Source organism: Rhyacophila brunnea, unplaced genomic scaffold, assembly GCF_057557595.1.
Source record: "Rhyacophila brunnea isolate RB1 unplaced genomic scaffold, BYU_Rbru_1.0 scaffold_12, whole genome shotgun sequence".
NCBI lineage: Eukaryota > Metazoa > Arthropoda > Insecta > Trichoptera > Rhyacophilidae > Rhyacophila > Rhyacophila brunnea.
The window spans coordinates 4,571,546-4,593,972 of NW_028232774.1; the positions used below are offsets into that span (position 1 = coordinate 4,571,546).

Below are 22,427 nucleotides of genomic sequence, written 5' to 3' on the forward strand. Positions count from 1 at the left end.
ATGTATGTATGTAACCTTTTAAACTAAACCAATTATTGTCACAGTATGTTAATTACCCTTTCCCTGTAAATTACGTAATAATTCAAAACGTCAAATATTCATGCAAATTGAAAGCCACTCTTTAAAATGTCATATAGTGAAGGAATGCCCAAGCCTACTTCATAGGATCTTGGGAGGATAAATAATAGGTAACTAGGTATATTTTTTTTTAAAGAACCAGATCGTAACCCTAAACCAAACCTTTATAAAAATGGGGGTTTCAATAGCTCTGTCACAAATCACTAAAATATCAACATCTCGTGAAAATTACTCTTCTGCGCATGAATTGGGTTAGCATTCGATAAATTATAATAATATTTTGATGAAAGAGAAAAACAATATTTGATTTGAAACCAAACCAAACATTCAATATTGATGAAGCAACAGTAGGTAATAAAATATAACATGTACACAATCTATATTGTTATCAAAAGGAACAAATCCAAAGTTTTGTGATTTTTGCTCGCTTATAAACTCCGGAAAATAAACGTAAACTTTGGTCTTGGCATGACAAATAATTTATTTTGGATATACCAATAGGAATGCAGTGTTATTGTATCATTGAACATTCCCAAACTATAGTTGTTTGTAGTATGAATGGTTATTGGTGGTAATATAATTTTATTTTTAATTAACCATTTTTTTATTATTCAACAAGTCCCAAGATTTAATATCACATTCACCGCTGACCAGTTAATTACTAATTGATTACCACATTTCATTATCATCCTAATAGTATCTAATGGCCACGCGCCTAGTGCGTCTTTAGCGTTGAAAGACTTAAGAATGTAACATTATAATTATTGAACATACATAATTTTGAAAACACTTCCGAGAAAATATACTATAACCAATAGAAAAAATCATTTTGAAAAAAAGTAAGACACCCCCGCAGGAATCAAACCTGCATATCTCGGGTATCGCAACTACGCACATAGACCACTATGCTAAAGGAGTCATACTGAATTACGACAAATTTTAACTATTACTAATATGCAATATGTATCATTAGTTCAATTAAAACAAATAAGTATGACTGACAAGTGTGCATTGTTTTTTTCGACTCTACTGACACATCTCTGTAAGTTTTAATTATTCTAAAGGAACCACTCCAGTCAGTCAGTAGGAAGACGTTAATGCATTAAAAGACTAAATAACTGGTGATGATGAATGTACGATACGAATCGTTACAGTATATATACGACAGGATATACAATATGAATATACGACGGTCTCACCTTATCTTCAAGTGTGTTATCGGCGAGGGTAGTGGTTACGATCTCAGCGGCCAGCAGCGAGTAGCTGATGATGTTGAAGGTCACGAAGCCCAAGAAGGACTTGGAAAGGAATTGGGGTCGCTCCCATCTGATGTCTCGGAGGTGGAACACCTGTAAACAAAAGAACGTAAATGTCAGTAAAATGGAAAAACGTTTTATTCCGTTATCTCAAAATAAATAACTGTAACTCCATATTGGTGTGATGTGGTTAGAAGATAAATTAGCTGAAATTTTAAAGACATAAAATGCTTATATTTTTACAAATAGTTTTTTTAAAAGTACATTGCCAACATGTTTATACAAATAGATTTTATAATCATGAAAACGTGCTGATATTAAAAGTGTTACGTTTGATATGCAATATCGTAAAACTATAGAAAACAAAGCATTTCCCAATCCTAACTTCACTTCAAAACAAAAAAACTGTTCATTGAGGGCAGTATTAAAGACTGTATACACACAAGTTGACAACATCATAAAAACGGCAACTCGATTCGACGAGACCATTAAATATCGAAAAAAGGAAACATACCAACAACTTATATTAAAAAAAAATGTATTTTAATATAATACTCTATGATATTGTCAATTTTTTTTTCTGTCCATCGCAAACTACGATATTATACGCCAAGACATGTGGTTCAATAAAGAAATGATATGTATCGTTCGGGAGCTGTAACATTTATGTGCGTACGTAGATTTCAATAATATATTTCAATACAAATATAATTGTATTTTTGTTGTCCAATGCAGATGGAAAACATTGTTGACATACAGATGTCCTTTGCCTGAACTAGCCTTTAGGTTCGGTCACATTGAGTGTCACATCAACGGAAAAAACATTGTGTTTCCGCAGGATTTATATTCTATACATAACGGAACGTCTTTCTATTATCAATACCTAAGTAGATTTACGGGAAACTGATAAAACGCAATGTTTTTTTCCGTTCCATGGGACTTTTTCGATGACGTAAAATATGTGTTATTTTATTCTACAAGGTAGGTTTATGCATCCACTAAATCTACTTACATAAACGGGTATTTTGAATATTTAAAAACACCCACGTCTAGCATTCATCATCCTGTTCACTTTAAAATTCTATAAGGAATCAATCCATGAGTTCTTAAAATCAAAACCAATCAAACATCAAAAAATTTTGGTACGAGTGCCACTGAGCAACGGTTTTTTGCAAGATTATAATGGCTCACATTCAAGACAGAAATGTGTATAAAAAATTGTATGATACTGAATTGCGTCTGTGCGTAATATAGTGTATATTCGCCACAACCAACCCATACTAAAATTTTAAACTAAACCAGGGGTTCACAAAATGTGGCCCGCGGGCCAATTATGTCCCGGAGAGTTATGTTAAATCTGTATTATGTTTTATTCTTCATATCGAATTTTAAAAATAACATTTGAAATTAAATATCCTCTGGCAAGAATGAATGGTCCAGAAAATTTGAGCCTAGATTGCAGGATTTAGTTTCAAATAAACAATTCTATAAATCACATGGTGAAAAAATTTAAATATTATTTTTTAGTAAGTATGTTAATAAGAGTAGGTACAAGGTTAAAAAATGTAGTTAAAAATATAAGATTACACAATGAAATATTTTTTTGCCTACTTATGTTTTTTTAAAAACAGAAAATATTTACAAAAGAAAGGGCGGCCCGCCAAATAATTTTGATTTCAAAATTGTCCCTCTGACGAAAAAGTTTGTGAACCCCTGGTCTAAACTGTCAAAAAGTGCTATGTTTTAACAACCCCTCTTTTGACAGTGTAGAGTGTTTAGACGGATAACTTACTGAAACAATTATAATATCTCAATACATAAACATGAAAAACTACCGCCGATAGCGGCCTTGTGATGGTGGTCGCTCACGTTGTATTGAAATAGTCAAAAATATATAATTTGTTATTGTTAATTCTACAGTTTTGAGTAAACACTTTATACACAGTGTAAAAAAGCGTAGTGTTCAACCAATGTGGAATATGTACTGTGAAACACATACCTACCCTTAATGTAAATGTTAGTATATCAATAATGAAAATAAAACAACACGAATCAAGTTGGAAACATTTTATTTTATTTTAATAAATTTTCCATTTGAGTGTACAAAATATAATATACCATCACTGTTTTCTACTGTAAATAGGTGAATAATTTAAGTATTTAAGTCTGCGAGAACACGATGCATACACTGGATGTATAAATATTTTTAAAAAAAAATATACTTATGGCAAAACAAGTTTTCGAAGTATTAATTTGCAATTATTTTTGGCATTTAAAATGGTCAAATTTATGGATCACAAATATTTTATATTCAAAAGATAAAATAAGTACTTATACCAAAAAATATTTTTCTTTCGATAATGTATTTTTTCGGAATATCTCATTATTGAGATAACTTTCGACTAAAACGCTTGAAACTTTCAGGTATTTTTAAAGTACAAAATATAGTGAAGAAGTTCAAAGGGAGTCTTTTAATCTCTACACACCTAATAGATTAATGTATTTTGAAGAATTTAATATTTTTCAAATGTGCAATTTTATACTGTGAAAACTCAAGTAATAGTAGGTATGATATCGTCGCCCCAAAAGCAAAAGAGCACTTGTTTTGAGTTTTGAGAAAAACGCATTTTAAGTGTTTTTGGAGTGAAAAAAAATCGTGGAGTGGTTATTACTTAATGTTTTGAAATGAAATTTGGAACACATGTGACCTAATTACTCAAGATTGAAATGCAATTTTTATTTTTCTTATAATTTGTCAATTTTTGATTTTTAAGAGGTTTTAAGTCACATGTTACCTTTTTCCTATATGCATTTATGAATAGCTTTATCTTCATCTTTTGATTTGCGAGCGTCCACTTTACTTTGCCCAGAGTAGTAATGTAGAGAAAAAAATTACGAAGAAAACTGCATTCATAACTCAAAACCGTCAAAATTGCACATGTGCCCTTTTGCTTTTGGGGCGACGATATGTACCTACTCGTTATATTATTATTTATCAGTGTCGAAGGGTGGAGGTAGGCTGTTAAGATCCGACATAAATAGTGCACACTGAACTTTGTCAGTCAAACTTATTTACTTGTGTTGAACCAAGACTACGGTATGTAGATAGTGTTTGTTAGTTTTTAAAATTCAATAAAACCTTGCCTAATAGATAATAATAAACAAATAATCGTTTACATATAAAATATCTAAAATTATGCAATTACAACATACATAATTTTAGATATATTATATTTTATAGATGGAAGAATATTTTTTATCGATTATGAATTGGTTTTGAATTTTAAAAAAACTATCCAACACCATCTGCAATATGTATTCTTAATTCAACGAAAACAAATAAGTATGACTGCAAAAGTGTGCACTATTTTTGTCGGATCGCCCATGGCATACTTAAACTATTATGGTTTGGTTCAAGCACGGTTAATTGAATTTTAAAAAACTAACCAGAACCATCTGCAAATGATATTCTTAGTTCAAAGAAAACAAATAAGTATGGCTGACAAAGTTTAGTGTGCACTATTAACGTCGAATCTTAACAGCCTACCTCCACCCCTCGCCTCGGTTGTTTACGTACTAAGTACCATATTATTAAAGAAAAAAGTGGTTGTTGTCTATTTAGTGCAAACCAGCGGCAAAAAAAAATTGAAAATAGCCGATATACTGGATTATTTGTTAGGTTAGGTTAAGTTAGGTTATAATTCTCGAATTCATGAAATTTGCCGAAATCGGCTATGAAAATTGCCGCTGTTCCCGCATGGCTTCCAGTAAACAGACGTGTACCAAAAAGGTTTTTAAACTAAATTATAATTGACCATAAAATATTTTACAAAGTGTATATAAATTAGGTTTATTAGGTTATTACTTTATTAAACCCACGATGGCCGCGCGGGTTAAGCGTCGGCCTATATTAACGTCGTGGGTCCCAGGTTCGAATCCTGGGTCTGGTAAGTACACATATTGTTTTTCAATTTGTGTGTGAGTTAGAGTATGGACCTAATTCGTTGAGCAAGTCGCTGACTTCCATTTCTCGTAAAAATAGTATCTGTTAATACAAACTCCCACTCTGTGGAGGCCCATATGATCCTATTAGGATCGGACATGGTCGAAAAAAAAGACGCAAAATGGCGTGGACAGCGACTTCTCCATATAAAATTTTAAAAATATTTAAGAAATATAAACGTAAATGGAGAAAAAAAATTAATGATATTTTTAAATAGAGCAAAATCAACTTATTTGAGAACCGCTGGTTCAGCCCCGTCATTCTGCAAAACCCTACAACACCAGATACTTTTGATCCACCATGTAGCCTACAGTTTTTTTTTCCAAATTTCATCTTTCTAATTTGTTTATGGAATCAACATCGATTTTAATAAACATACATATGACATATTATTATCGGAGGCTAGAACAAACATAGCCACACTAAAGCAAGAAATATATTATGGTGCATGTCGCCTACTATCACGTGACGTCACAGTAAGCTGCCGCTACGGGAAAAAAGTGTTAAAATGTTATCAGACTGATGCTCCAATCCCGTACCATATTTTGCACCTTTAAACGAATATTTTCAGTTAGCAAAATTTGCCGAAATCACCAGAACAACAATGACGTCAACTCACGTTGAACTGCACTGCATCGACACCTGCATGACTCAATGAACGTTTTATCATCTTCTACATGCCTAAACTTTTTCGACTCATGTCAAAATCACGTTTTTTTGTTTTTAGCGGTTGGCACTATGTATTTTCTATAAGAATGTTGTCTATTATCTATGGTTTGCAGGTTGGGTTCTGTTCAAAATATTATCTACGGATGTCATGTCGCAAGTAATTTTAACGTACGCACACGTAGAAACTGTTAAAATTAATTGAAATTAGCATGAATGATTAATAATAATTCAAATTACTAATACATTATAGTTGACACTCTTCGTCAGTGGCATTCTTCAGTGAATTTACAGAGGTGGTGATCGTTCAACATATTCTGAAAAATGACGAAACCATAGACCAAACATGTCGCCGCGACAGCGTGACAGTAGGCGACATGCACCTCAATTTGGTCACAACTTACAACGTATAAAGCCTAGAAATTAGGGCACTCAGATTCACGGCAGGTAAAAAATGGAACAGAACCGAATAATTTACAAAATTGATGATGTAGTCAGATGAGGAAGAAAACGAAAAAAATGTATTCACACGTCGAAACAAAGGATACCACATCGTTTTTCCAGCAAACCTCCCAAAAGATGGTTTTATCTCTGGGTGTCAACGTCAACTTCTAGAAAATCTGAAAAATCCGAATGAAAATAAACGTTCTACAACAAAATATACGAAGATAATTGCCATTCTATAATGTTGTTTGAGTTCTACTCATACGTGTTATATAACATAACCACTGGCGATTGCTCGGCGTGGGTAAACTTAATTTGGTCCTTCAATTGGGTAATAGCACTGACGCTCGATAGAAACGAAGTGAAATTGGTGGGGCTATCTGCCGAGTCAAGAGTGGAATGTTCACCAGGCGTCAGCCAGAGTTAAGAAGATTATAAGGAGTACCTAATTAATTTATTATGACCACAATAAAAACATTTGCCAAGGAAGTCACTTGTTACGCTGTTGCCTGTATATTACGAACTTAATAAGAACACTGTAGTCGTAGATACGTATGTGCATAGAAGCATCTTCTTACTCGAACGCCTATAGTGGAAACATTTAACCACGAATATGCGCGCAGATGTAATTAATTCTTATCGTGCGCAGGAATTACGCAGGGCTAATGACTGTTGCAATTTATTGTCGTCTGTACTTGCATCAAGCCTATTACATTTTTTTACATCTATCTAGTCTTGCTTTGTGACAAAACTAACGAATAATTCACAAGATTTTGAGAATGTAACATTCCATAATATATTGAACATACATAACTTGGAAACACCTCAGATATATGCCCACAAGAAAAAATCTTATTTGAAAAATACGATGCTCGACGGGATTTGAACCCGTATAACCACTGGTATCGCGCCAAGTGTGTATTAACCGATTATGCTAAGAGCCTCCTATCTAATTACGACAATTTAAACTAGAAGGTCATACATGACATGCTTATCAAATTGTGCTATTATTGAATATAGGTATATATTTGAGGTGTTTTGATGTATGTTCAAATTGTGGAATGTTACATTCTCAAAATCTTGTGCGTTATTCGTTGAATAAAAGAAATGGTTTATTAAAAATTGTTAGCAAGTTCAAAAACTAACGAACCTCACAGTAATCTGGTAATTCTTATTGCAGCATCATTATTTATCAATACCGAAAAAGTTTGGAATAAAACTGGAGGAGGGAGTATTGTGAACTTTTTTTATTAAACACTTAATGGTTATTCATCGACGCTTTTAACGTGTTTGAATCGATACCATAAAATAGAATAGTTTGTACGTTGACGCATTAAAAATGACAAATATAACCCGCAGGTTTGACATATTTTGACATTTCGTCATTATGTATGTATGATGTTCTATGGTTGTTTCTCTAATTATTCATAATAATTATGTTTATTCAGAAATTTTGATATTCGTGTTTATCTTGGCAATATCTACACCATGGCCCGCATACCCTGAAGCGGGCCCTCAGGCCAAGATCTTTGGTAGGCCCCCGTACATATCAATAAGATTAAATGCAGGGTGGCACTCTAAAGTAACTTTTTACAAATTGTGTTCGAGGTAAAATTAAGAGTAGTTAGTTTATTTTTAGGGATTTTTAGTATTTGTTGTTATTATCGACACACAGGCAACTATGATCTACACATTCAATTATTTATGGAGTTGACAACATAAGTAAATCTACATTCTACAATTACAATGGTGTTGAAATCATTGCGGTTTTTGACCGTTTTCATGATAGCGTGAAGTTTGCTACAAACGAATCTGCAAGGTGAGATTTCGTAAACATCAACATTCATAACTGGACCGCGCCACTCGGATCGATATGGACTTTTTGGCCAATGGGGTCTTGTCAAATGTCAACTCCTTACCTCGGACAACTACCAGCGCCGTATATTACAACGTTTTTCTTAGGTCGTATTCTTATTTGTCCGGTGGTTGTTTGTCCGGTGCAAATCTTGTAATCGATTTTTAACTAACTTCCCGACTAGCTAGACATTTGAAACTTTTAGAATATACCAGAACACGATGTCAATGCATTTTTTTAATACTTTTAGCCATCTTTAAGTAGAATTGAATTCATTTTCAGTTAATTCTGTTTTGTATGTTAAGTTATTTCGGAAGAAATCCGTAATCCAATCCACTATTATTGGTTGCTAGGGTCCTAATAACTAAATTATTAATATATACGTGCGTTACTATGGAAATCAATATGAGTGTCAAAATGACATTTCAGTATTATTTCCATCAAATACATTTTTTTTGATCGTATAAGCTAGTCAAGTTAAGTTTATATGATTCAACAGAAAATTTAAAAACGTTGTATATAAAAAATTCTTTTTATCTTGTAATTATTTTTGTTTACCTCGACTGGGCTAACGATAAACTCAATATGGTCGTCTTAAAATAATTATGAATCTATTGAGATGATGACTCGTCGGCATCCTGCGAAAAGTCACCAACACCAAAAATCACCAATGACATTAAGAGTTTTGATTAGGTACTAACTAAAAATGCGATTCGTGGATTATTACATGTGTGTAATATATTTCCATATAAATATACTAGCATTAATTCAATAATTATTATGCAGGGAATGCTCATAAAAATACACATTTGTACGAACATATATTGAGTAACTTTGTAATAATTATGCTATTAAAAGTCAAAAACCTATCGTCTATATTAATATTAGAGACTTCTTGCAATGGAAAAATTATGTATAATAATAATAAATTAAAATTATGAACTTGGGTAGGTACACATATTCCACAATAATGTTTGTGGGTGTCGTCTTCGCAGCAAATCAACAATATATTAATGTATATTATGCAAGCCATGAATTCATAGTAAAGTAATATTTACTTAGATGTGCATTTTAAATAAAAATATTTCAGAGTGCTTACGAGTTGCCTAGAGTCATAACTCACATATTCAAAAAATCGAGTTTTGAGATAATCGCAAAAAACCACCAGAGCACTGTTTTTTTTTTGTAATTAGAAGAAAAGTATTGAACTCCCTTGAATATTAATTACTGAGAGTCGATTTACATTATTTTTTTTAATATATATAATACTCATACAGCACAATATGATAAACAGAGCTCCCTGATTGGTTACAAAGGTTTTGGTGACAGAACTTACACTATCAATTGAAAAATGTCAGTTATGACACCAACAGTCAACTTTATCAACGAAAAAAATTCACATGGTTTAAAAGTGACTTTTGATACCCAACTATTTTATTTTTTATATAGATTAATGCCTTTAGAATTATTTGGTATATTTAACTCAACAATGGCAAAATTGCAAAATGTGAGTAATGACTCTAGAGGCCAGCGCCAGGCAACCTATGCCACTAGGTGGCACGCGAATGATTTTTGGTGGCACGCCTCGAAAATGACGATTCTTTAAAATTGTCGGTACTTTAGAAACTGTACCGTAATATTGTATACTTAATGACAATTATCTTGACATGATAACCAAAACGTGGAATGAACACCCAGACAGATTTCATTGTATGAGAAAAAGTCGCATTCGCTCTTTTAAGTGTTTTTGGTACAACGTACTACAGAGAGCAAACATTCTCAATTAATTATGAAATATATTATAAATACATATTTATCGAAATCGTACAACTGAAGAAAATTCGGAAATGTGCATAAAATTAAAAACTTCAAACTATGAACCAAATATTGTGGTGTTAGCTTCCAAAATTGCACCTCAAGGGAGTCACTAATGTTTAAAAATATTGTAATTTTAATCTTTTTATGTACCTACCATGTATTATATAGTGAAATAAAATTGTCTTACAATAGATTTATGTACTAGTTTTATTTCAGTGGCACGCTGAGTTTTCAGAACTTTGAATGACATGTTTTGTGGCACGCCAATGCATTTGGGTTGCCGACTACTGCTCTAATATCGACGAAATTAATTATTGTCGCCTGCGATTGTGTATAAAATCCGAGCAAACGACTCTTTGTTTCAAATAAAATATCGCTCAAACAGATCGAAAGAAAAATACGGAAACGAAATAAAAATATTATTAAAATATTACCATTACATATAATAACTAATAAAAATCATTTATTGATAAGAAATTACCTTTAAGTCCCAAGGCCGAGTATTTTCCAACGCTCATTATTTATGTGCCTGCGTACTAACATACTATGTAAAATCGAAAATCGGGCTAATTAAAAACAGTGTGAAAATATGATGGCAGATATATAATTCTTATTGTGAATTGGGCGGCAATAATACCAACATGACAGATTCAAACGATCCAAAAGAGCGTGGGAATTGGTTTGAAATTCACTCATTCTACCGACACAGGAAATATGGAAACTGTTTCAAAATGAGAAGGTCAACGACATAGTATTTGACACAACACATGCCTCATTTGAGGACGGTGAAATCATACAGCACCGCCGGCGAAATATTTTTCGTAAATTAAAGTAATTTTATAAACAAAGCAATTAGGTTAAACAATTAATATAGAATATTCCAAGACACACGACACACTCGTTGCGAGTGCAGTTCAACATCTGTATAATACAAAACAGTACCTAGTAAGTACAGATGGGGCATAACGCGGAAAGATCACAAAAAAACCAACGAATAAGAAAGCAGACAAAAGTACGCGAGGTGATCCAGGTTAAAGCTAAAAAAAATGGTGGTGAGCTGGCATGTCACTTGGCGAGTGGACAACCGCTGGACAAATCCAGGTCATACAGTGGTATACAAACTAAATAATGGAGTGATCCGCGACGTCGGTTAGTATTTTAATATACTAAAACCGACATTATAACGCAATTTGAAAGACATTTCATGTAAAAACTACTGGTTAAAATCATCGTGATTCAATAAGACGCCCGTAGATTAACTGTAAAAGCATACTGGCGCGAATCCAGCAGATACAGTCCCGTCGAGTGTCGTATTTTTTTCTACGAAATGATTTTTTTCTGGTGTGTATATGCATGAGATGTTTTCAAATTATGTATATAAAGAACTAGGGATCGAGAAAAGTGAAATAAACTGGAGGAATCCTTCATTTAGTTGAATGATGACGAATTTCTATCTGTTTTTCCGATGGTTTCAGCTAAAATATGAAGTGGTCGGACTGCATATTAGCTGAAATTAATATCAAATACATATTTACGAACTAGTTTTAGGTGACTTGATATCACAGTGCAGGAAAGGTTAATGGTTAATACATGCTATTTAAGACGTACAAACTTAGTATTAATAAAACAGTTACCAATAACAATAAAAATGTGAATACGTTTTTAAGGATGTTCGTCCTGTATCCAATTTACGAGTAGAGACTTATGTATTTATATTATATTGTATGACTTTACTATAATAAATATGGTAATATAAATTAACATACCAATTACTTAAAACACGGTTAATTTTACGATATTAATTATAAGATAATAATTATTATCCTCATTGCAGTTAAACGTACCTATGTGCACACATTTTTTAGGTTATGGTCATTCCAACACTTACGATACCTAGTAATAATTTTATAACAATAGATCTTCTTAAATAACAAAGAGTCCTCTTAAAAGTTACGTGGTAACACCTTGAATTATCTCGGAGTCAGTTTGTCGTATGCAGAATTAAAATACAGGTTCTCTACGTAAAATATCATAATCTTTCAAAGCCAGTCCACGTTGTGAGTCTTCATAAAGGAAACTAGAAATATCAACATCAAAAAGTCAAATATCCGTTAACATATAGAGCGGCTGAAAAATCTTAAATCTGGTATTCCCGAAAGTCTTCTTTTTGGACAAACGATTCACTGGCTATGAAGCTGAGTGCGCGCAGCTAAGGTCGACTATATTCAGGCCGTGGCACTTAGATGGTAGTGCTCGTTATTGATTATCGTGAATGTAATGCAGTAATCTATTCGCAATGACGGAAGATTTTCGATTGCATATTTCGTTCAAATTATTACCGTTTATTTCAATATGCAACCATCATTTTCTACAAACAGCTCACATTGCAACATGACAAGCAAAAACAGCTGAATCCATGGCAATCATATATCATATGGCTTACGTCGCTTACGAGAAAGAATTCTAGATCTTTAAGGGGGGACATGCTCGTCGAAGGTCAAAATTGAGTTTTTATTGTATTTTCAAACCATGATCCTGGACACTCCTTAAACGTTGTAGATAATCTATTTATATAATTTTGAAGCCTTATTATCCTTTATAGTTATTTTAAACATTTGATGACTGCATAAAGTATTTTTGTTACATAAAATAGTATTCTTTTAAACCTCTCGCTCTAATTTTTTAGAATATAGTCATATTTCGGTACATATCTGTGCAGTGGTGTTAAGATTTTTTACATTTATTAATTTTTAAACGCATTTATAAAACCATTAGTATAATTTATTACGAGATAATTTTTGTAAAATATTCACGATAAAAAATTATATTGATAATCTCTGTGATCCCAAATTTGACAAGAATTAGGCATTTTATTATTCAAAAAATCGGCAAGATCAACACATTTGAAGATGATTCTAAAGATATTTTCGTAGTCGACATAGTCGAAAAAAAAAAGAAAAAAAAACTAAACCATAATAGTTTTGGTATACATTTGGCGATAAGTAGGTACGACAAAATTGTGCAAACTTTTTCGTTCATAAATTGTTGTTTTCGTTGGATTATGAATACATATTACACACATTATTTGTTAATTTTTTTAATTCATCAAGCCCTGCCTCAACCAAACTATAATAGATAAAAAATATTATTCTATCTATAAAATATCCAAAATTATGTATGATTTAATTGTATAATTTTAGATATTTTATAGATAGACGAGTATTTTTTGACTATTATCTATTTTATTTTTTTTTAGAATTATTATTAACCATGTCCCTGCTTTTTCGTACAAGGTGGTTGTTAGTAATTTTGAACAATCACAAACACCCAGGCTTTGAGAACACATAAATATTGTGATCGAACCCAGAACTCTCGGGTGGAAGGTAAGCGCCTTACGCACTACACCACGAGAGCCGCCAACTATTATCTATTATGGCTTGATTTTCGCAGGGTTTAATTGAATTTCAAAAACTAACTAACACCATCTGTAAATTGTAGTCTTATTTCAATGAAAACAAATAGGTACGTATGACCGACAAAGTTTGGTGTGCACTATTTATGGCAGATCGTAATAACCTACCTCCACCCTTCGCCGTTGTATGACGGTAAGTACTGCGTGATTTAACCGGATGGGTTGAATGCAGCGATGAACTTCGAATGTTACTGTACATTGCCCAAGGCGAGGATGGGTTCTGATATAGGTACACAATACAATGATCTGTGATGAGGCGTTGAATAAAATGTGTCATAAAATATTTAGAAAGTCAATCAAGTATTACGAAAATAAAATGTTTTGTGAGAACATAAAAGTGTAAAATACATAATTGGAAAACACCTGTAAAAAATATAATATAATCACCAGACAAAAATCTTTTTTGAAAAATACGACACCCAGCCGGATTCGAACCCGCACCCCCCGGGATTCGAGCCCATATACTCTGACTGCTAAGCTATGTGTGCCCTATTTAATTGTGACTCTTACAATTTTCACTGAAACGCTTTCTAAATCACGATCGGCTTTGTATTTTAAATCAAAGTATTAACAATTTAATCTAATTACGAGGGTGGGTCAATAATTCCTTAGAAAAAAGCATTAAAACAGTTTTTATTTTTGTATTTTTTTTTTATTTCTCAACATAATCTCCTTGGAGCTCAATACACTTGGTTAGACGTTTCTCAATTTTTTTTAAACCGTCAGAAAAATAAGTTTTCGGAAGGTCCTCAAAATAAGCATTTGTCCGATCGATGACTTCTTCATTTGAAAAAAAACGTTGTCCACTTAGCCATTTTTTTATGTTTGGGAAAAGGAAAAAGTCACTGGGGGCTAAATCTGGCGAATACGGTGGGTGGTCGACCAATTCGAACTTCAATTCTTCAATTTTAGCCATTGATCGTAAACATGTGTGAACACGGGCATTGTCCTGATGAAAGAGGATTTTTTTCCTGTTTAAATGAGGCCGTTTTTCTTCAAATTTGTTTTTTAGCTGGTCCAATAAAGATGCATAATAATCCCCTGTTATTGTTTTTCCTTTTTCCAAATAGTCAACGAAAATAATTCCACGTGCATCCCAAAATACAGTAGCCATAACCTTACCAGCTGATTTTACGGTTTTCGCCTTCTTTGGACATGGTTCGCCTTTCGCAATCCACTGCTTTGACTGTTCTTTCGTCTCGGGAGTATAGTGGTGTATCCATGTTTCATCTACAGTCACAAAGCGACGAAAAAATTTATCCGGATTGCGTTGCATGAGCGACAACAGGGCTTTAGAGGCCACCACCCTATTGCGTTTATTGTCGACTGTGAGCAAACGCGGCACCCATCTTGCAGAATTTTTTTTCATGCCCAATTTGTCATGTAAAATAGAAATGACGCTACCTTTTGAGATCCCTGTAACCTCAATTATCTCACTCAACTTTAATCTTCGGTCACTTAACACCATATCGTGGATTTTATTGATCATTTCTGGTGTAGTCACCTCTACAGGACGTCCTGAGCGTGGTTCATCCTTTGTTGATGTACGACCACGTTTAAATTCATTTAACCAGTTATAAATAGTTGCAAGTGAAGGAGCAGATATGCCGTGAACTAAATCCAACTCATTTTTTATTTCCTTTGCTGTTAACCCTTTTATATTAAAATGTTTAATAACAGCTCTAAACTCAATTTTCTCCATTTTTGTAAACAAGCAAAATTTTTTTTTTAAATGTACGAGAAACACACAACAACCCGACCAATCTGATTGAAACTTCGCAGCATACTGAATCGGTAGTGCCGCTGCATGAAAACAAACCGCTTACAGTACTAGTCGCGCCACCTGTCGGCTTTTCTAAGGACTTATTGACCCACCCTCGTACTAACAGGGTCAGGATCTCTCCAAAGTTATAAAGGCGGATATTATATAATACATTGTAGTTAATGGCAACCCCGCCAACCAAACCAAGCTCATTCCGTTGTTACTATTAATTCCCTTCAATATTATCTACATTCAACTTCTTTTTTTTAACATATTGTGTGGACATTACAAATTATAAGTTTGAGACGTTCACAAGATGACATTTATAAACAAATAAATATAAAATAGTATTACATAAAAAAGAGATAGATCAGAATAGACATATTATATAGTAAGTTATTAAAAAGTAGAAATGTGTACATACAAAAAATATAAATTAGATAGGTACAAGAAAGTACACCGGATGAGTTAAGCAGACCCTATTTTAAGAATTTATAAAATAACGTCCACCTATACTCATCCTCACGTAGGTGGAATATATCAACACCCGAAGCAATTTCGTTGAACATAATTATCGCCCCCCCAATTGGCATTACCAGTGGCATTACAGTATTGCGTATTTGTTACCTTATATTTTTTTCTTAATAAGCTCGCGAATAAGGTGCATGCGCCGTTTATAAATAAATATTGCTTTCCGCGCAGTACATTATCCGGACTATACACAAGACGTGGCACTGAATTGCGAATTACAATGGTAGTGCTAGTAATTGATTACCCTCGAAAGAAATGCGGTAACATTACCATGTAGATGTACTTATATCAATATGAAACAATAATCATTTACTACAAAAAGTTTACCATATTTCATTCAAAATTCGCACTACCATCGAAGTTTACAGTTTCGTGTCACGGCCTGACTATAGTGGGCCTTAATTGACCGGTAACGCATGGAAACGAGTATTCGGTTAATATATAATTTAACACCACGCATTTCCATTAAAAACACATTCAACCCAAAACAAGTAACCGGAAAAGTATAAGGACATTAAATGCATAGAAAATATTGGCTCGCCCATTATGGGTGATGATTAACATGATTATAAAATAAATAATTAACTTTTTAATGCGTTTTGATTGACGGTTTAGTTTTAAATCGGTTGCGACATTTCACGACCAAAAGAGCCATGAATCCGACACAAAATAGCATCGACCTCAGCACATGAGCGACATGACCACTATCGACTTTATATTTTAGCCGAAAAATATATTACAAACAAAAATCAAGATTATGGTAAAAAAAAAAAACTTTCTACTGCGCTATGACAGATTGGGCAATAATTAAGGATTAAGCAATTGTATATTATGTATTTTTAAATCCCATGATTTTAATGTAACATTTTGTGGATTTCACATAAAATTTGAATAGCGTTACGAAAATATTTGCGCAAAAATATCAATATTATGCCGATGTAACATATCTTTCTGGATTATTGAGTAAGCTTTGTTTCCATTGTGGATATTTAAAAAAATGTTACAGCAATTTATTAATAAAATGTCAGCTAATGTAGATAGGAGCATGTGTCAAAACCGAATTTAAACTCGATTAATTCAATTATTGCAAAAGAGAAAAGCAGTAGGTGACAATATATTTGCTCGAGACTATGACGATTGCCACTGTGTTGTCTTCCTACTTCTTTCCTAGACGTTTCGGGCACGTCGCAAGTCACATTGTCAGCAATTGCAGAACAGACACAGGTTACAAATTTGAGACCAAAATACTGAGTCAATAGAGAGACCATCGAAATACAGAGCAACCCTGACAATATTGCTACGTTTAAAAACGTCATACCTTCCAGTACTTCGTTCCTGCAAAATACAATATCCATTTCAGCGCACCTATTCTATACACAAGACTGCAATCGGCCGCTATCGGCGGTTATCGAGGGTAGTTTATCATGTTTAAACAATCAAAACTGTCTATCTCGCTCTAAAGGTTAGCACAGCCAAGAGAGGTACTGTTAAAACATAGCACTTATTATATTAATACTATCGACTGAAGGTACTTGATGGAATTTGAATTTGAATTCTAATGGATTCAAGCTCTGTACTATTCCATTTAAGTCGTTTTTTGCGACCCGGGTTTCGCCTTTCGGCATCTTCAGGCGCCGTGTCGCAAAAAAACGACTTAAATGGAATAGTACAGAGCTTGAATCCATTAGAATAGCACTTATTGTAACAATTATTACAACTAAACTTATTGTAAAAATTATAATACTTCAATACAAAAATATGAAAAACTACCCTCGATAGTCGCCGATAGCAGTCTTGCGTATAGAATAGATGCGCTGGTATTTTTAATCTAAAGCCAATTTAAAATTCGCCGTCATCAAAACCTAACCCTTTTAGACACACTTAGAGCGGAGTTCGCATTAATATACCTAATAGTAAAATTTAATCTTTTTATATTCACAGATGACAAAAAAGAAAGTTTTTTTTTTAATCTATGGTACTCGTAACATTCTATCGGCGGCGGTAAGTTTTGGAATATTTTATATTGAATGAACGGTTAGCGAGTAAACTCAGTCACGGTCACGGAACAAAACACGGTTTATAATTTCTTACATCAATTGTATTAAATTAAAAGAGAGAAAAAATACCACAGTATAATATCTTATTTATATTAATTACTTAAGGGGGGACATGCTCGTCGAAGGTCAAAATTGAGTTTTTATTGTATTTTCAAACCATGATCCTGGACACTCCTTAAACGTTGTAGATAATCTATTTATATAATTTTGAAGCCTTATTATCCTTTATAATTATTTTAAACATTTGATGACTGCATAAAGTATTTTTGTTACATAAAATAGTATTCTTTTAAACCTCTCGCTCTAATGTTTTAGAATATAGTCATATTTCGGTACATAACTGTGCATTGGTGTTAAGATTTTTTACATTTATTAATTTTTAAACGCATTTATAAAACCATTAGCATAATTTATTACGAGATAATTTTTGTAAAATATTCACGATAAAAAATTATATTGATAATCTCTGTGATCCCAAATTTGACAAGAATTAGGCATTTTATTATTCAAAAAATCGGCAAGATTAACAAATTTGAAGATGATTCTAAAGATATTTATTATAAGCTATGTTTTTGATCATTCAAGTGTGATAAACATCTTATGAATAATGATTGCTTTATAATAATTATTGACCTAAGAATAAGGTAGTGTTTTTTTGAAATACGCCATTTCTTTTGTCATTCCCCAGTAGTTAAGCTACAACATACGGCCGTAGCCATAAATTGACAAACTATAATTAAAGTAGGGAGTAAAATTATGTTAACGCGCGTGTTTGAACATGTACCTAACCAATTTTTTTTTTATTTTTTTTTTAACGGTACATGTTCAAACACGTGCGTTAATATCATTTTACTCCCTACTTCAATTATAGTTTGTCAATTTATGGCTACGGCCGTATGTTGTAGCTTAACCACTGGGGAATGACAAAAGAAATGGCGTATTTCAAAAAAACACTACCTTATTCTTAGGTCAATAATTATTATAAATCAATTATTATTCATAATATGTTTATCACACTTGAATGGTCAAAGACATAGCTTATAATAAATATCTTTAGAATCATCTTCAAATGTGTTAATCTTGCCGATTTTTTGAATAATATTATGCCTAATTCTTGTCAAATTTGCGATCACAGAGATTATCAATATAATTTTTTATCGTGAATATTTTAGAAAAATTATCTCATAATAAATTATGCTAATGGTTTTATAAATGCGTTTAAAAATTAATAAATGTAAAAAATCTTAACACCACTGCACAGTTATGTACCGAAATATGACTATATTCTAAAACATGAGAGCGAGAGGTTTAAAAGAATACTATTTTATGTAACAAAAATACTTAATGCAGTCATCAAATGTTAAAAATAATTATAAAGGATAATAAGGCTTCAAAATTATATAAATAGATTATCTACAACGTTTAAGGAGTGTCTAGGATCATTGTTTGAAAATACAATAAAAACTCAATTTTGACCTTCGACGAGCATGTCCCCCCTTAACTAATATTCCATTTAATAGGTTGAAAGTTATCAGTTCTCTTTATGTAAAATTACGAGTTTTTATTTTTATATCGAAAGGTTAAGGAGCACATTTATCCAGTAAGCAGATACTGATAATTTTTATATTCAAATGTTACTAATCTCAATATGTATAACCTAGATAATATTGTATGAGCTGTAAGGGGGTTTGCGGAAATTTCAAATCAACGTTATTATCATAAATAAACCTACCGCTAGAGTAGATATAATTAAGTGGGATGATCCACTGATTAGCAGATGAAGAGTTTTATGTATACGGAAACAGTATTGCTAATTGTAGAAATGAAAATGTACGTTAGTGAATACGGGTATGCATTAAACATTTTAGCTAAAAGGATACTAAGAAAACTTATGAGAAAAGTCAATATGCGATGATTAGACAGTTGTACTAAAACCCCTAAGAATATAATATATCAGAACTTCCAAAATAGTAGAAAAATGCATGTGTAAGATAATGCATGAGAGAACAGACACAATTCTTGATTAAGAGTGAAACTATATTTTGCATTGAACAATATTCGGTCTTTTCTCTGCTCGGTTGTTCCCTCATGGCTGAGGATCATGACCACCCTGAAATACAGCGATCTTCTAAGCGACCATGACTCTCCGTGCGGTATGTTTAAATCAGTATAAAAAAATCGTAAACAATAGAAAACGTTACATGAATTCGACATTAGCAACGATAAAATTTGAAAAACTAAAATATCTATCCCAATGAAAACAGTAAACAATCGTAAACTGTTTTGAGGGTTTCCATTATTTGTAAAAAAAATGCTAACGAAACAACTTGAAGAGTTATAAAATTATTAGATAAAAATACCAATTGTATATTTATTTAAATCGTCCACGATGGACGTGCGGCTAACGCGTCGGCTTATAATGTCGTGGGTCCCAGATTCGAATCCTGGGTCTGGCAAATATACATAATATTTTAATAAACTTCGTCAATAAAAATAAATCACCGACGGGGGCTGGAACCTTCAAGCACTGGATTCGCGCCAATGTGCTTTTCTAATTAAACTACGGGCATCCTACTTAATTACGTAGAATTTAACTTCCTCGTTTCCGGCTAATCCTGTATGACTTATTATACAGAATAATCTAGGGTTCGTTATGTAAATAAACAAATATTTTTTTAATAAACTATTTCTTTTATTCAACGAATAAGACATAAGATTTGAGAATGTAATATTCTATATATATTGAACATACATAATTTGAAAACATCTCATGCATATACACACTGGAAAAAATCATTTTGTAGAAAAAAAATACGACACCCGACGGGACTTGAACACGTAGATATCTGCTGGATACGCGACAGTATACTTTTCTAATTAAGCTACGGGCAACTTACTAAATTACGACGATTTAAATTAGTAGTTATTACATGAAATGCTTATCGAATTGCGTTATAATGTTGACTATCGGTTTTAGTATATTAAATTATTGTAGCATACTGGCAAGAATCCAGCAGATACAGGTTCCAAGTCCCGTCGGGTGTCGTATTTCCAGTGTCTATACGCATGAGATGTTTTCAAATTAAATATCTTCAATACATAATATTGTTTTTCAATGTGCGTTTTTTTTTTTTTTTTTTTTCTCTCTCTTCAAGTACTTGGGCTCCAACATTACCTCTAAAAATGAAATGTCCCTAGAGCTCTCTGACCGACTGAGAAGTGGAAATGCAGCGTACTTCGCGCTGAGTCGTCTGTTCAGGTCCAAAATGCTGTCCATCAAAACGAAATTCCGGGTGTATAACGTGGTCATCAAGCCAATCGTCATGTATGGATGTGAAACGTGGGGTTTAACAGAAAAACAAGAAAAGGCGCTCCAAGTGTTTGAAAACAGAATCCTCCGGAGAATACTTGGACCCGTCAATGAGAACCACCGGTGGCGCATCCGCACAAACGCTGAGCTCTTCGACCGATTCCAACCTAGAATCACTAATATTCTGAGGTCAAGAAGGCTCAGATGGGCGGGCCACGTTGTACGATCTGAAAGATCTAGAACTCTCTATAGGATTTACAAAGGCACACCAGCTGGCACTCGACCTCTTGGCCGCCCCCGACGGAGATGGGCGGACAACATTCAAAGGGATGCGGAAAGGCTGGGGATAGTCAACTGGGAAGAGAGAGCGCTGGACAGAGATGCCTGGAGAAACGTTGTGCAGTCGGCCATGGACCTGAACGGCCCCTAGCGCCAGTTTAATAATAATAATAATGTGCGTTTGGAGTCAGAGTATGGACCCAACAGGTTAAGCAAGTGGCCAACATCCATTTCGCATAAAAACAAAAATCTGTTAATACAAACCTCCATTCTGTGGAATAGACATGGTCAAAAAATCATGATTTGTCACATTTCACAAATTTCCTTGTTTGATTTCGTTTTATTTTCCGTAATAAAATAATTCCAAATGTAGGATGTTTTAAATATTTTTTTGAGAAGAATTTCCAATAATTAAGTATCAAAACGTCGTAACACCCCAATATGATGTTTTTGACAAACGACTGTAAAGCTTTGGAAAATTATCTAGTGCAAAATGTATATCGATATCTTTGGACGCTCTTGTCTCGTCAACTCTCGGCATGAGACGTGTGACTGTGAATAAAACTGAATGACAGTGTAAAACAATCGACAAAAATGGTCTTAACAAGTGAAATTCGTACGTTCTTCAAAATCTCTTTGCCTTTATCAATATTATTATTCTAGGATTAAAAGTTTAAAGGATATCCAATATAATAAATATAGACAAGTGCAATGATAACAATTGAAAATTTGTTTGCCCCTGACAACTATCCTAGTGGTTTTCAGATAGTGTCGATCGAACTAATAATTTGATGACATCGATGTTATTACCTACTTAAAAAAAACTGACAAAATTATCAAAACATATTAGTATATTGGACTTAGTATGTATTAGAATAGATAACGTTTAAATATAC

The 22,427-nt window shown here is 33.0% G+C and overlaps 1 protein-coding gene across 1 annotated transcript in view; it reads right to left on the reverse strand.

The window, feature by feature from the left end:
- LOC147077670 (uncharacterized) overlaps window positions 1-22,427 on the reverse strand; it is a 130,979-nt gene that overhangs the window by 13,093 nt on the left and 95,459 nt on the right. The window contains exon 5 of the mRNA XM_085960667.1: window positions 1,278-1,427. Coding sequence (XP_085816793.1) covers window positions 1,278-1,427 — 150 coding nt within the window. The remainder of the gene's footprint in view (window positions 1-1,277; window positions 1,428-22,427) is intronic.